The 13655-nt window shown below is 37.9% G+C and overlaps 1 protein-coding gene across 3 annotated transcripts; it reads left to right on the forward strand.

Annotated features, from left to right (window-relative positions):
* The first annotated feature begins 239 nt into the window (after window positions 1-239).
* LOC122668085 (protein SUPPRESSOR OF GENE SILENCING 3-like) lies at window positions 240-9914 on the forward strand. Of its 3 annotated transcripts, none has more exons than XM_043864641.1 (7): window positions 240-289; window positions 899-956; window positions 3400-4522; window positions 5063-5359; window positions 5844-6088; window positions 7355-7512; window positions 9583-9914. In XM_043864641.1, the coding sequence occupies exons 3-7, from the start codon at window positions 3418-3420 to the stop codon at window positions 9815-9817; spliced, it is 2040 nt and encodes a 679-aa protein (XP_043720576.1). In that variant the 5' UTR covers window positions 240-289; window positions 899-956; window positions 3400-3417; the 3' UTR covers window positions 9818-9914. The 3 variants fall into 3 exon arrangements, with proteins under 3 accessions (XP_043720576.1, XP_043720575.1, XP_043720574.1); XM_043864640.1 differs by having other exon boundaries at window positions 273-289; window positions 7355-7516; window positions 9588-9733; XM_043864639.1 differs by lacking the exon at window positions 240-289 and adding an exon at window positions 986-995 and having other exon boundaries at window positions 899-950; window positions 9583-9913.
* Window positions 9915-13655: the final 3741 nt, after the last annotated feature.

Genomic DNA, 13655 nt, shown 5'->3' on the forward strand with positions numbered 1-13655 from the left:
AAATCGAAATTAAAAAAAATTTCAAGTCCGGACTCTTGACTGTGAGGACTGAGGAGCTCAGGAGCAGCTATAAAAGGAAGTCTCTAAGTCATTGAACTGTTGCAGCTTTTATCCTTTTAATGGTGGTTACTTGACGCTCCATTTCTGCGTAAACACCTCATTCTCATGTTCTATTCTTTATTTTCACATTTGATTTCGCGGAGTTAATGATGATTTCCTTCCTTTTTTGACTGCAATTTCTGGCGAGTCGATTCTTCTACATATTCTCCGGCGGAGAACGCAGGTTCCGGTGACGATCGGTTTGTATTGAAGTTGAATCTCTCAGGTCAAACTGCGTATAAAGCTTAGTTCGAGTTTGCTTACTAATCAATTCTTTTGTGTTTACAGCTCTGTAGCTTTCTTTGGATTTTTGTTTTGTTCATTCTTTGAGCTGCTTGTTTCTTGCTTTAGTAATATATTGTCATTCTCTAATTCTCCTGTTTTACTGATCAAGAACATGCTCGAATTTAGATTTTGCGTGCGTGTTTTTGTGTGTGAAGTTACTTAATCTTTTTCTTGATTTCTAATTGTTTGCGAGTTTTTTTTTTTCACCTTCTGTAAATGTAACTGTGGTCACTAAATCAGTCGCTCTGGTTACGTTTCTCCTTGCTCTGTTTTCTCTTTGGGTGTTTCTTCATTCAGGGATCCCTACGCTGGATCTTTCTTCTCTTTCATTTTGAAGTTTTCTGTCAGCCAATCAGTCTACTCCATGCCCTCCCTATTGAATTCTGTTCTCCTCACTGGATATGGTTTTTTTTCTCTGTTCAACTTACTTTTGATCTGTGTGTGTGTGTGTGTGTGACTTGTTATATGCATTCTTTATTTTCTCACTGCTCAAGTTGTTTTTTCTTTCTTGCAGGCAGCGGTACATCCTTCTTGAAGGGGCGGATTCTCAGAGATCAACGGTAAAAACAAAGGTTTTGTTATTATATTTTTCACTGGTTATTAAGACGAAGGTGTCAGTAATCTTTTCTAGTGATATGTTTTTATTTTCAATTTTTTATGGGTACAGTTTTAGTGACGTGTTACATTGTGGATATCAACAGTAGCTTGCTTGTTCTTGTCACTAATTTTAAATTAAAATAATCCACCATCAATTATTGACACCCATGGGAAATAATTTAGATCTGTGTGTTTGTGTGTGAAACCTGAGCCTAACTTCCTGATTTGGCTGTCACTTTTGGTTTAAATAGATTAATATGACCTTCTTTTCCGTTATACATTTTTTTAAGGAAATCTGGAACTGTTAATTAAGATTATTTTTCAAAAATGTTGCTGCTTGTTGATGAAGAAGATTCACTCTTAATCTCATGATCAGTTCATCTTTTTCTGAATCTAGAAATTGGTTTTCAAATTGTTTTGCTCTAGACTAGAAATACTGTATTTGGATGTTTATATGGTTTGTGATTTTGGATATGTGTGGCATCATATATTGGATCTTACCGATGAGTCCATCAAATGAAATTTTATGCTTTGCTTTTTTCATGACAAGAATCCATACTGACAAAATTTGATCTAGAATACCAGGATCAAGGAAGAAGGAAGGGAAGGAGAAAGAGAACGAGAGAACAACAACATTACTGACCACGATAGATTCAGATTAGCTTCTATCGTGGTCAACACCCTTATATTTATAATATCAGAAAGTATATTCTTAGTAGGAAACCAACTAAGAATATAAGGCTAGTTACAAGTAATTACAAAGAGAATAAAACACTAAAACAGCTAAACAGCTAAACAACTAGACATACACCACAATAAGGCGAGGGATTGCCCATCAGTGTTAAAGTTGTATTGGGCTCTTTCTTGTTGCTATCGTGTTTGGCCATTTTGAAGTTTGTCATTATCAATGTTTGTCTCTGCCTTTGAAGTGCATGTCATGAGTACCACGAATCAGTTGTATAACCGTTCAACCAAAAAAAAAAAAAGAAGCAGTTGTATAACCGAGAATTCTGTTTTTTTTTTTTTTCACTGAGTATTTGAATCTTAGATCTTAATTTCCGTCAAAATGTCCATGCCTTCATATGTATTTGGAGTAGAAAATTGCCTTCAAATGAGTTATTATTTTGACAATTATGTTAGTTAGGTTATGTCCAATTAATAATGTGATCTTAAAGTTCTTCTCTTAGTCTGCTTAAACAATCCTACCTTTACCATCTTTTGGAGCTTCAGTAGTAGATTACTGTAGGACATATTAGTTGAACCTCAAGTCGTCAACTAATGTTTTTCTTACTCTATTCTTCCCAGGAGACCCCTCTTATTTCCAAATCCTTCCAAGAGAAAGGATCATCCATCCTTTAGATGCCCTTGTACAATGTCAAGAATCGAAGCAATTGCCTGAAATTGACATGCTGCCAATATTTTGGCAAGGGAATTCCATTTCTGTGCACTCACTTTTCCATTTCAACTTATTTTTCTGATGGTTCTTTCAGCATAGCTTTCGATGATATATGATATATGATCACATATAAGATTTCTGGGATTACTGAAGTGGCTTTCAAGATAATCTGCATCCTGAACATTTTCATAGAATTTCTGTATTTGATACGATTTGTCTTGTATCAAGTTGTTTGTTCATTTTAGTACACATGTTTGTTACCGGGAATATAGATGATTTCTCTTATTTGCTCCGTGAAGGATACTCATCTTCGAATCTTTTGGATTATACCTTGAATTTGGTTTCTGTGGGACATAATTCTGTTACAGTGCATGACTGATGGTTGAACTTCTTCAAATCCAGTTTAATTCTGCTCTTTTTCTTCGGAAGAGCGTTCTTATTTTAGGGTTCAGCGTAATACATTCTGAACTCGTTTAATGTTGAGGTAAATAATTTCTTTGGAAAATGACCTCACCTTTAGGTTCAGTAGCAATATAAGGTTGAATCTTTTGAGTGTGCCCACTGTTTTTATGCTTTTTTGTTACACCTGTTAATTGACCATGAGAACAGTACACATCAGCAATGAATTACTGATCCTCATCCAAAAAAAAAAAAAAAAGGACTTGTAAAAAATAAAACACGTGGGGAATGTGATCCAGCTTTAACAGTTGCCATTTGGCGGTCTATGTGTGGTGTTTTGAATAGTTCATATTTTGTACTACATATTTTCTGTCCAAAATAATGAGACAATAAAGAGGGTTAAGATAATTTTATGATGAATTTTTGGTATGGGATATCTTCCTGATGGAGTCTTCCAGTTAATGTGTTCCTCTTCTCTATGGCCCTTAGTGCTGGTATGCTGTTGGTATTTTGTCCTTCTGGTCTAAACTAGTTGGGATCTTATGTTTTTCTTGAACAATTTAGTCTTTCATCACTTTGTTTTGATTTTTGACCAATGTATACTCGAACAAAACTATGCAGAGATATTTTGCAGTACTGAAATGGACTCAAAAAGGAGAGGTGGCAAGCAATCCCTTGTTGGTACTGTTAGTTCATCGCCCAAAGGTAAAAATGTCAGCCCTCAGTATGGGCAGCCATCTGGAGGCTCTGGTTCTGGTAACAACAGCCCCAAGTTGGACCAGCTGAGTCATGATGTCACAGACATCAGCCTGGATAGTGCAGAAGATGGTGAGTGGGAGGTTTGTGCAAGGAAGTCCAAGAAACGAGGAGGAACTGGTGCTGCAAAAGCAAAACCATGGGGCGCTCAGAGCCCTGGTCCTAAAGCCTGGGGCCAACCAGATACAGCACAGAAGCTCAGCCTGGCCAGTACTGGTGGAACAGGTAGGAGTCCTGGTGGTGCGTGGCAGACACAGGTTGCTGAACCTAGGAGACCAGCTGGAAGAGGAAACCCAAAAGCCAATTCATCTAATAGAGGATGGGAGAATGCTTACCTGGCACCACTGCCTCATATACCTCCTCCTTTACAACATGGATGGCAGTGGGCCAATCGAGCTGCTGGACAACACAGGGCTTCAGAAGATGACCAGGGAAATGATAAAACCCCTAAACTTCATACAGGATCGGCTGGAGAAGACAATGATGGGTCTGACATGAGTTCTCGTCATCATCCCATTGATGTTGATGATGATGATGAACCATTCTATGATGATGAAGATGATGATATACTAAGTGATGATTATGATTCTGATGAAAGCCAAAAAAGCCATGAGACACTCAAGAAGAGCAAGTGGTTCAAGGTATTCTTTGATGCCTTGGACAATTTGAGCATAAAACAAATAAATGAACCGTTGAGGCAGTGGCACTGTCCAGCATGCAAAGGTGGCCCGGGTGGTATTGAGTGGTACCGAGCCCTGCAGCCCTTGCTTATCCATGCAAAGACAAAAGGAGTGAAACGAGTGAAGCTCCATCGCCAATTTGCTGAATTGTTGGATGAGGAGCTGTGCAGTAGGGGAACATCAGTTATACCAGCTGGGGAAGCTTATGGCAAATGGAAAGGCCTGCAACAGACGGTTACTGATAAGGAGATAGTCTGGCCACCTATAGTTGTCATTATGAACACGAGACTTGAGCAGGATGAGAATGACAAGAAGGTACATTGCAATATTCCATTTGCTTTAGGAATTCCACAATCTTTTCTTTGCTGCTTGGTTACCTCCATAAACAATTGCATGCCATGTCTATTCCGAATTGAGATTCTAAATTAGTTTTTTTCTGAGATGAATCCGATTTCTAGATTGCATACGGTACAAATTATAGATCTAGATTTGTCTATAATTTTCTAGACAGATGAAATTGGGTTCCATATGTTTATGCGCCAAGGAGTGATTACTGATTGAAATGGGATAGTCACTGCTAGGTACAAAATAAACATGGTCCCACAATATTACTAAATTAAAGAAGTTTATAGTTTACAAGTACCTTCTAGTAGTTAGTTACTTTCCAGGCCTTAAAACAAAATCTTATGCTGCATTATGCTATCCTTTAACTGAACTGTAATGTGGCATCTTCATGGTTATTGTACTGTATACTCTTGCAGTGTAGTGCCCTTATCATCGTCATACCTTATGGTTCTTTTGCTCCTGTTGTATTATATCTCATCCTTCTTTGGTCCTGTCTGATTGTTGCAGTGGATAGGAATGGGAAATCAGGAGCTTCTTGATTATTTTAGTTCATATGCGGCAGTCAAGGCTCGGCATTCCTATGGTCCTCAAGGGCACCGAGGAATGAGTGTACTAATATTTGAGAGCTCTGCAATGGGCTATGTAGAGGCTGAGCGTCTGGACGAACATTTTCGTAAAGAAGGAACACATAGGGAAGCTTGGGAGCATCGTCGGGTGCTTTTCTCTGCAGGTGGTCAACGTCAACTGTATGGTTTTATGGCATGCAAAGAAGACTTGGAAATCTTCAACCAGCATTCTCATGGTCCAATTCTTCCCTTGCCTAATTTTTATGTGTTTATACTCATATTGTACTTATAATGGTCCTGATTATTAGGGTGGCTCTACCTGGCTGCAACTGCACTTCTCTTGCCACATTTTATTGCCTTATTGGGATGCTATTCTTTATATATACATTAATCTACTTGTAAAGAATAATAATCCATACCTTCAAAATATATATTAAACTTTACCCATAGGTGATAGGATTTTCTTACTTATGAACTGTCATGTATGCTCAGCCAGATGCATAGCATATGCATGATACGTATATTTGCAGGGAAATCCTGCAGTTCCAGTGATTCTAATTTTTGGTTAATGCATTTTCTTTCCTTAAATTGCACTGTATAATTGAACTCTATATTTTTTCCAACTCATATTTGATTTTTTGATTTATATACTTATAATCCTTGAGAGTATCAGTTACTACATTTTTTTTATTTATTTTCTGATTGGATGTAATTGATTAGGCAAGTCGAAGATGAAATTTGAAATTAAATCCTACCTAGAAATGGTTGTGGGCCCAATGAAGCAAATGAGTGAAGATAATCAGCAATTGATGTATTTAAAAAATGAGGTGGTGAAAGAACAAAGACATTCAAAGGCTCTAGAGGAATCATTTGGGGTATTGAATGAGAAGCTACGGAAGACTGCGGAAGATAACCGCATAGTGAGGCAGAGAACGAAAGAGCAGCATGAACAAAACAAAGAAGAGGTAATATTGGAAACCACGGATGTGTTTAATTTTCTCTACATTCTGTTAGGTAACACCCCTTGCACGTTTCCTGTTTCTGGTTGCCTACTGTGGTGTAGGCAAATGGACTTTCTGAGCTGCACAAGCTGCCAAGCTTCATGCCTGAACTTAGATAGAGTCAGTGTCCAACTCCAGTGGTTGCTCGTAGCCATGCTACTACATACTAAATAAGTAGGAAACATGATACACTTACATTTATGCAACTCTATTTCTTCGAGCCACTGTGCATGTGATGTGTTGGCCTGTTGGAAAACCTAAAGCTTCTATGTTTGTCATTCTGGTTTTCTTCATTTGGCCTCTCCTTGTGTCTGGTTCTGATGGTCATGTTGTTGATTCTTATAAACAAGTCCCTTTTCCAATTCTTAGGTTTGCATCTGCATGTCTGCTTCATTACCGACACTGATGAGTGATGAAACTGTCCTGTGTGGGGAGGGGAGATATGAAGATGGAAAAATGCCAATCCTGTAAGACTTATCAATTGTTAACTTTCATTCTCTATTTATGATATGAGGTAAACTGGGATAGAGAACCAAATTATGGCTTGAGTTTTTGAATATTTATAATGTTGTATGAAGTAGTGGTGAGTTGGAAAGGAAATTTAGGAATCAAATTTTTGGACTCCATAGTGTGCTTTTTTGCATGACCGTATTCATTGAGGCGAGACAAACATGATGAGAGATCCATTAATGTCTTTATGCATTTTTAGTACATTGCTTGTTCATAAAGTTCATGAAATGCTCCCAATTTTTATTTTATATTATTGTGTGCTTATTTATTTTCGATAATGTTATATATTGCTCCAACAAGATACGCTGACTACAACATAAGCAAAAAAAACATTTCCAGTGGTTATTCATACCCCCCCCCCCCCCCCCTACCTAAGAAAAAAAAAAAACCCCAGTGGGCATGTACATGTAGATGGCTTATCAATGAAAGACCCATTTTTCACACACTTAAGTTAGACAATAAATGATGTGTTTTGCTCCATAATAAGCTTATCATTGTGTTTTTTTCGTTGGATGAATGTTGTGAGGATTTCCAAAGTTTCTTTCTAATTTTTTAGTGGAGGGGGCTGTTGCTTGAATTTATACTAGATGTGGAGCTTTACATGTCTCTGCTGACGTAGAAATTGGCTGTCTCAGACCCATCTTTTGCTCAATAGTTTTTCTCCCAGTCTTGCTAATATTCACGAATTTTTTGTTTCCCTGGTGTTTCATTATCTTAAAGATGGACTACCAAGAGAACTTTTTCAAGGATCAAATCAGCTTTATTCAACACTCACTGGAGGAGAAGGAGCGAAACTTTGAGAAGCAGCTACAGGAAGAGCGTCAGAAAATGAAGCAATCAAATGTGAATTCCACGTCCAAAGAGGACCAGAAACTAAGGTATGTTGCTTTCATGTCCCTGCAAATGTCTTCTCAGGTTATGATGAATGATTGATACTTTTTGACTAGGTACAGAAAACATTTTTTAATTTGCTCCAAGTGATTATGATTTTCTTTGCGGGTTTGGTATTTTTCTTTTTGGAGTGAAGGGCTTATGTAATAGAGGGCAACAACTATCACAAGTGAATACAATATATGTGTGGATGATTAAATAGGAGCATTATGGGGAATCCAATAAAACTTCATATCTTGGCTTTTAAAATGGACAAATATTTTGGAATGGTGAAAAACTTCAAACAGGACAGATAGAGTATGTGCTAACCAAATATATGAGACCATAAGGTGCAGGATAGGGAATATTAATGTGAACTTTGTAGAGTTCAGTAGTTGCTATGTGGCAAGAAATGGTGGACATAGGTGGGCCCATGTTATTAGGATCTTGTACCCATCTCACTGGTAAATTTTCAGCCCAATATGAGAATATACTGTGGTCAAATCAAGGTTTAAAGTTATAAAACTAGAATGCCATAAACTATGTAGTAATGGAGGTTAGTGGAATTTTTGTAATTTCTACAATTTTGGAAACACTTGTAACCCATTTAGCAATGTTCATTTTCTATTGAAATTTGAGCAATGAGATGGGTGCAGAGCACTTTATAACATGGAAGAACTCGAATGTTGATCAATTTCTTGCAAAGGGGTGAGCTACATAGAACAATATAGACATGACCAACAACAACAACAAACAACAACAAACTCAGCCTTATCCCAACTTAATGGGGTCGGCTACATGGATCCAAACAAAACAAAATAGAAAAAAACAGAGTTATAGTCGAAAAAAGGTGAAGAAAAGATGGAAGAAGAGGGATGGGGAAAGAGATGAAAAATGACAAAAGGAAAAAGACAAATGGACGATGGGAAATAAATAGAAAGATGAAAGATAGTAAGAGGAAAGAGGCATAGACCAACACAACAGGATAATCTCAGCTAACTGGGGTTTGCAACATGGATCCTTGCCCTCCAATAGGCTCTGTTCGAGGTCATACTTGAGACCAGACCTAGACTATGCATGTCCTTCCTCACCTCTTCTCCTATGGTCATTTTAGGTCTGTCCTTAATCGGAATCATATCACTCCTCTTTACCTGGGTGTCCCTAGGCCTCCATTGAATATGACGCATACCACCTTAAACGACTCTCTCGGAGCTTGTCATTGATCGGGGCAACTCCCAAGTCCGCTCTTATATGTTCATTCTGTACTTTATCCTTCCTTGTTTTTCCACACACCCATCTTAACATCCTCATCTCTGCAACACAAAGCTTATCAATATAGACATGGCTATGGGAGATTTTACTCCTTACCATCAAAGATGAAATAGATTATTGAACCTGATTGATCTTGGGCTTTCAGAACTCTTGCAAGAATTAATGATGGTTCAAACACTGTTTTACATGTACATTCATGGGTAAAACAGTCGATCCTTCGTAATTGCATGGGAAGTTTTGTTGAAATAAAGATAGAAGAAAGAGGGGGAGGGGTTTGGGATCTATGGCTGTTAGATCTTTGACCAACACGTGGATGATATACCATTTGTCTGTCCAGGAGATTCCTTTTACAATCGGTGTAATGGATTGGCAGTCACCGCATTTCCACAACATTTGGATTGATGGAAATAACAAGCTACCACATTCCGTTGCGATCATCTGATTACCCCTAAAAAAGTGGCTAAATGCTAAAGTTTGTATGATGGTTTATCTCATCGGGTTGCAGTTTGTTGGTGATCTGGGTGTAATTATTTATCTTCTTTTCCACCTGAATTTCTATTTTAGAAGTGTATTTAATCTTTTCTGTTTTTTATGGTTTTATTTGGTGATGGAAGATTTTGTCCATTTTGTTAAAGTTATTTGGCTAGACGTTTGTATAGTTCTCTGAATGAAGAAATTGTTGCCCATCGAAAAAAGGGAGGAAGAATGATTGTCTATATGTTATACTAGATGAGCAAGTGATGCATCAAATATATTTGTTTTTATATATCTGCAATCATAAAAGTCTAGGGATTTTTGTTTTCCAGGGGAGAGGAAATAGCAAGATTCATCCAAGCCCAGAAAAAAGGGGTGGAAGAGTTTGAAGCAGAGAGAGAAAAGCTTATAAGATTTCATGAGACCAAGAAGGCTGAGATGAAGAAGAGGCATTACGAAGAAGAGATCGTGCTGGAAAAGGAATTTGAAACTTTAATGACTGAACTGATGTCCAGATACACTCCAGGTCACTCCAAGGAAGGCAATGCCAGAAATTCTCAGGTGTGACGCTGTACACAATGGAACTGCTTTGGCAGGATGTAGCCCTGAAATTAATACTCAAAATAGCTCAGAACAAATATAGACCTATTGTTCTTGTCTTTTATTCTCTTTTTTTGAACATTTTTTACAGTGAATGAATGTTATTTGTTTGCCTTGCTTGTAGGAATATAGTTCTGGTGCCAATGGTTATAAAAGTTCTGTTCTCTCTGTGTTGGGTGCCTTATTTACTTCTTTCCCCTACAAAGCTTGGTTAGAACTTAGAAGAGAGTTTTGTATTTCTCGTTCTGATGTGTACAGATCTGTTAAAGATTGTTGGCTCACTTTGAACAGGTCGGAGAATTACATACACAGATAGAATTGGCAACTGGGAAGAGGAGGACCCATGCATGAATTGTTAAAGAAATTTAAAATTTTAGTTCTAAAAACACATTCACTTGTTATCAATTAATCAGCACATATCCTCAGGTTCATTTCACTCTCTTGACTTCTCAAATCACAGCTCTTCCAAAACCACATTCATCAATGAAGAAGCACACAATAATACATTTAACTATACTCATTGCATGTTGGCACCTTCATCATTCTAATTTCTTCAATATTATATGACCAGTGACATTCTTATTGGCCCATGTTGATGGTAATCTGATCAAAAGGCTACCAAGCAGCTGCATTTCTGATACACAAAATCTACTTTCGCCCGTTGTTCGCCAAAGGAATACAATATAATATTTTTAAATTAAATTTTAAAATCCAAAAATTTTCCAAATTGAAACAAACAGAATCTAAAGATATTAATTGTAAAGCAAGCAGTAGAACCAATGTGAGATACAAAGGATATATAAAAGGCTTAGAAATAAAATTGTGGAATGATAAATGGAAATAGTAGCATAGGGCTGGGCCTAACAAACAATCAAACATCTAGCAAGCTAAGGTCTGCATGTATATATATAAGGCTTAAAGTTTAGGCTTTCAAGCAAGCTTAGTTCTGCAATTTTGAAGGGGAAAAAAAAAACAAAGCTATTTGCAGGTCTTATATCACTCTTAATTAATTACCTCTTCCTTTTCGCGAAGATACTGTTGTGTGTCCTGGCTATCGATTTCATCATGTAATAATATATCTGCATGTTGGGCTCCAAACAGGGGGTCTCATCAACTTAGGACAATCATAAACATGTGCTGCTCCTTCCTCTGTAGAGAGAGATGGCAACTTCATCAAATCCAGTAGATGTTGGCTGCTGCTGCATATGGCTGTCAATTCTGGTAGCTCACATAACCTCATTTCCTCTAAACTTGGAAATGCATTGATGTTGATGACGGATTCTTCCCCCAGGTCCAAGTCCTTCTCCTTCTCCTTATTATCATCATCATCTTCTTCATCTGATACTATAATAAGGTTCACCAATTGAGGACATTGATATACCTTTAAAGTTTTCAATTTTTTTAGCAGCAGTGATACACTAGTACTAGTGAAAATTAAGCACCTCCAGATTGGGGCATTCTTGTATTCTTAAATGAAACAGATTAGTAAAGCTTCCAGATCGTGGAGGAGGAATCCCAATACATATTTTCTTGAGATCTGGACAATCTCGTACATATGTCACTATAGCCATTAGTTGGAACACATTTCAAACCCTTGCATGATATGAACTTCACAATCCTTTCTCGATATGGACAGTCTCCAAAAAGGTCCGGTAAAGCTGAAGAATCGATATCACAATTCCACAGGTGTAATTTACCTATGCCTTCAGCTAACGGCTTCAACCAATGGGAAAGCTTCACTTTTTTTTATTATTTTGACCTCATCAATACCTGTATGTGTGCCATTTTATCCCGCTTGCCCAAGTGTACAACTCCTCTAGCTTCTGCAATCTAGATAATACCCTTGGTGGTATACTATTAAGCTTTTGAGTATAACTGATGTTCAGATGCCTTAAATTGTTCAACTTTTTCATCTCCACGGGTAGCTTTCTTAAGTTCCCGTAACATTCCAAATCTAAAATTATGAGCTGAACCAACATTCCGATTTCTGGTGATAATTTTTGTAGATTGTCATATCAATCTAACCTCAAAACACAAAGGTCAACAAGATGGTATATTGAAGGTGGCAAATCCCAAAACAATCGCTCAAATCAAGTATCCGGACAGGCATGCACTCTAGGAAGTGTACTTGGGGAATGCCCTTAATAAGAGTACAATCTGTAAGGAGCAATGTGTGCAGTTGTGAACATTGATCTTGCAGTTGAGGTAAAGATCCTATCTCATTCATCATTAATGAAATCTTAGGTGCTTTGCCCCATCTTGAGGCATCAAGTGCCTCAGTTATTCTAGCACTTGCCTTTGCAATGAACTTGAGATAGTATTGGTACTTATTCAATGTAGATGGAGATGTGATCCACAAACTCTATACACGCATCACATCATGCATTTTAGGGTGTCCATCGCCAGCGTCCTCAAGCATAGATGAATTTCGAAGCTTTCCAACCAAAGATTCAACTTTATTTCTCAGGTCTCAAAGAGTTTGCATTTCATCACACATTAATGTTTCTTCATCAATGGCAAAATTATATAAATTGTTTCCCCAAATAGTAGAATCCTCGGGAAATAAACAGCAACAGCAATACAGGAAAAGAGGGATTGCTTGAATCGTTCCAATTTTACAAAACTAAACATGTGTTTTGAAAATACCTCATCTTCTATACCTTTAAGTTTTGAAGCTGACTGTTGCTCCAATTCACGTACATCGTTTTTTCCATTCTCCCTCTGTTTCCCATGTTGACATTGTGCCTCCAATAAGAGCGATAGCCAACGGCAATCCATCGCACTTTCTAAGAACCTCCTTGGCTAAGGGTTCTATTACTGATTTAGAAGTAATAGCCTCATCAACCTTCTGAACAAAAAAGACTCCATGCTTCATCTGTTTGTTCACTAGAAATAATTGAAGATGATCTCTTGCTGCAAAGCCGAGTCACAAATCTTATAACCTCTGCTTTTAATCGAGATGCCATTAATATTCGCAGCCGTTCTCCTTCTTTGGTGCAAGAATGCAGATTTCACCCAGATCAAACCAATATCGACATATAATTCTTTCTTTCCGACGATGACAGGCGAGACAAATTTTCTTTCAAATAGGTGTCATCTTGGTATTTGTTAGAATACAAGCCAAAGCCTTTGCCAATATCTTTTCGCATTTCAACGAAATTTGGTGTGGCTGACACGGGTGAAAATTACGGATTCGAAGTCTTTGGTATGCCGAAAATGCTCATACACATGTCGTAGGAGTGTGGTTTTGCCTATTCCTCCCATACCGTGCAACCCAACGACAACATACCTATCGTCCAGCACCGCATCTATGATCTCATGCTTCAATTTCTCTGCTGTTGTTTGGCCATCGAGAGAAATGGTGTCCAGTTTATTCCCTTTTCGCAAGAAGGCGCGGTCCAACCAGATTTTGGTTCTACTTCATACAAGTTGTCCACAACTTGTTTTAGCTCAACACTCTTTTGATCAGTTGATAGCCTGACCAGCAGAAGCAGTACTTTTGGCATGATCCACCACTCCTTCGATCATCCTCAGTTCGTAGGTTGTCGGCTTTGGATAGAACATTATTGACTTCACTGAACCAGCAATTTGCCTCTACAGATGCTTCAACCCCTTCTTGCTTCTTTTCTTCTTCTAGCTGTCGTTTTCGCTCTCTCTCCTTCCTGACAGAAAACCTGTTCTCTGTCTTAATTCTTCAATGTTCTCCCCAAGGTTCCGCAAGACCCGAAACTTAGCTTTGATAGGATCGATAACATATGTGGGGATCCATCCTAGTATTGGGCTTACGAAATCCATAATTCACACA

The sequence above is a fragment of the Telopea speciosissima genome, chromosome 7 (genome assembly GCF_018873765.1).
Source record: "Telopea speciosissima isolate NSW1024214 ecotype Mountain lineage chromosome 7, Tspe_v1, whole genome shotgun sequence".
NCBI classification, from domain to species: Eukaryota; Viridiplantae; Streptophyta; class Magnoliopsida; order Proteales; family Proteaceae; genus Telopea; species Telopea speciosissima.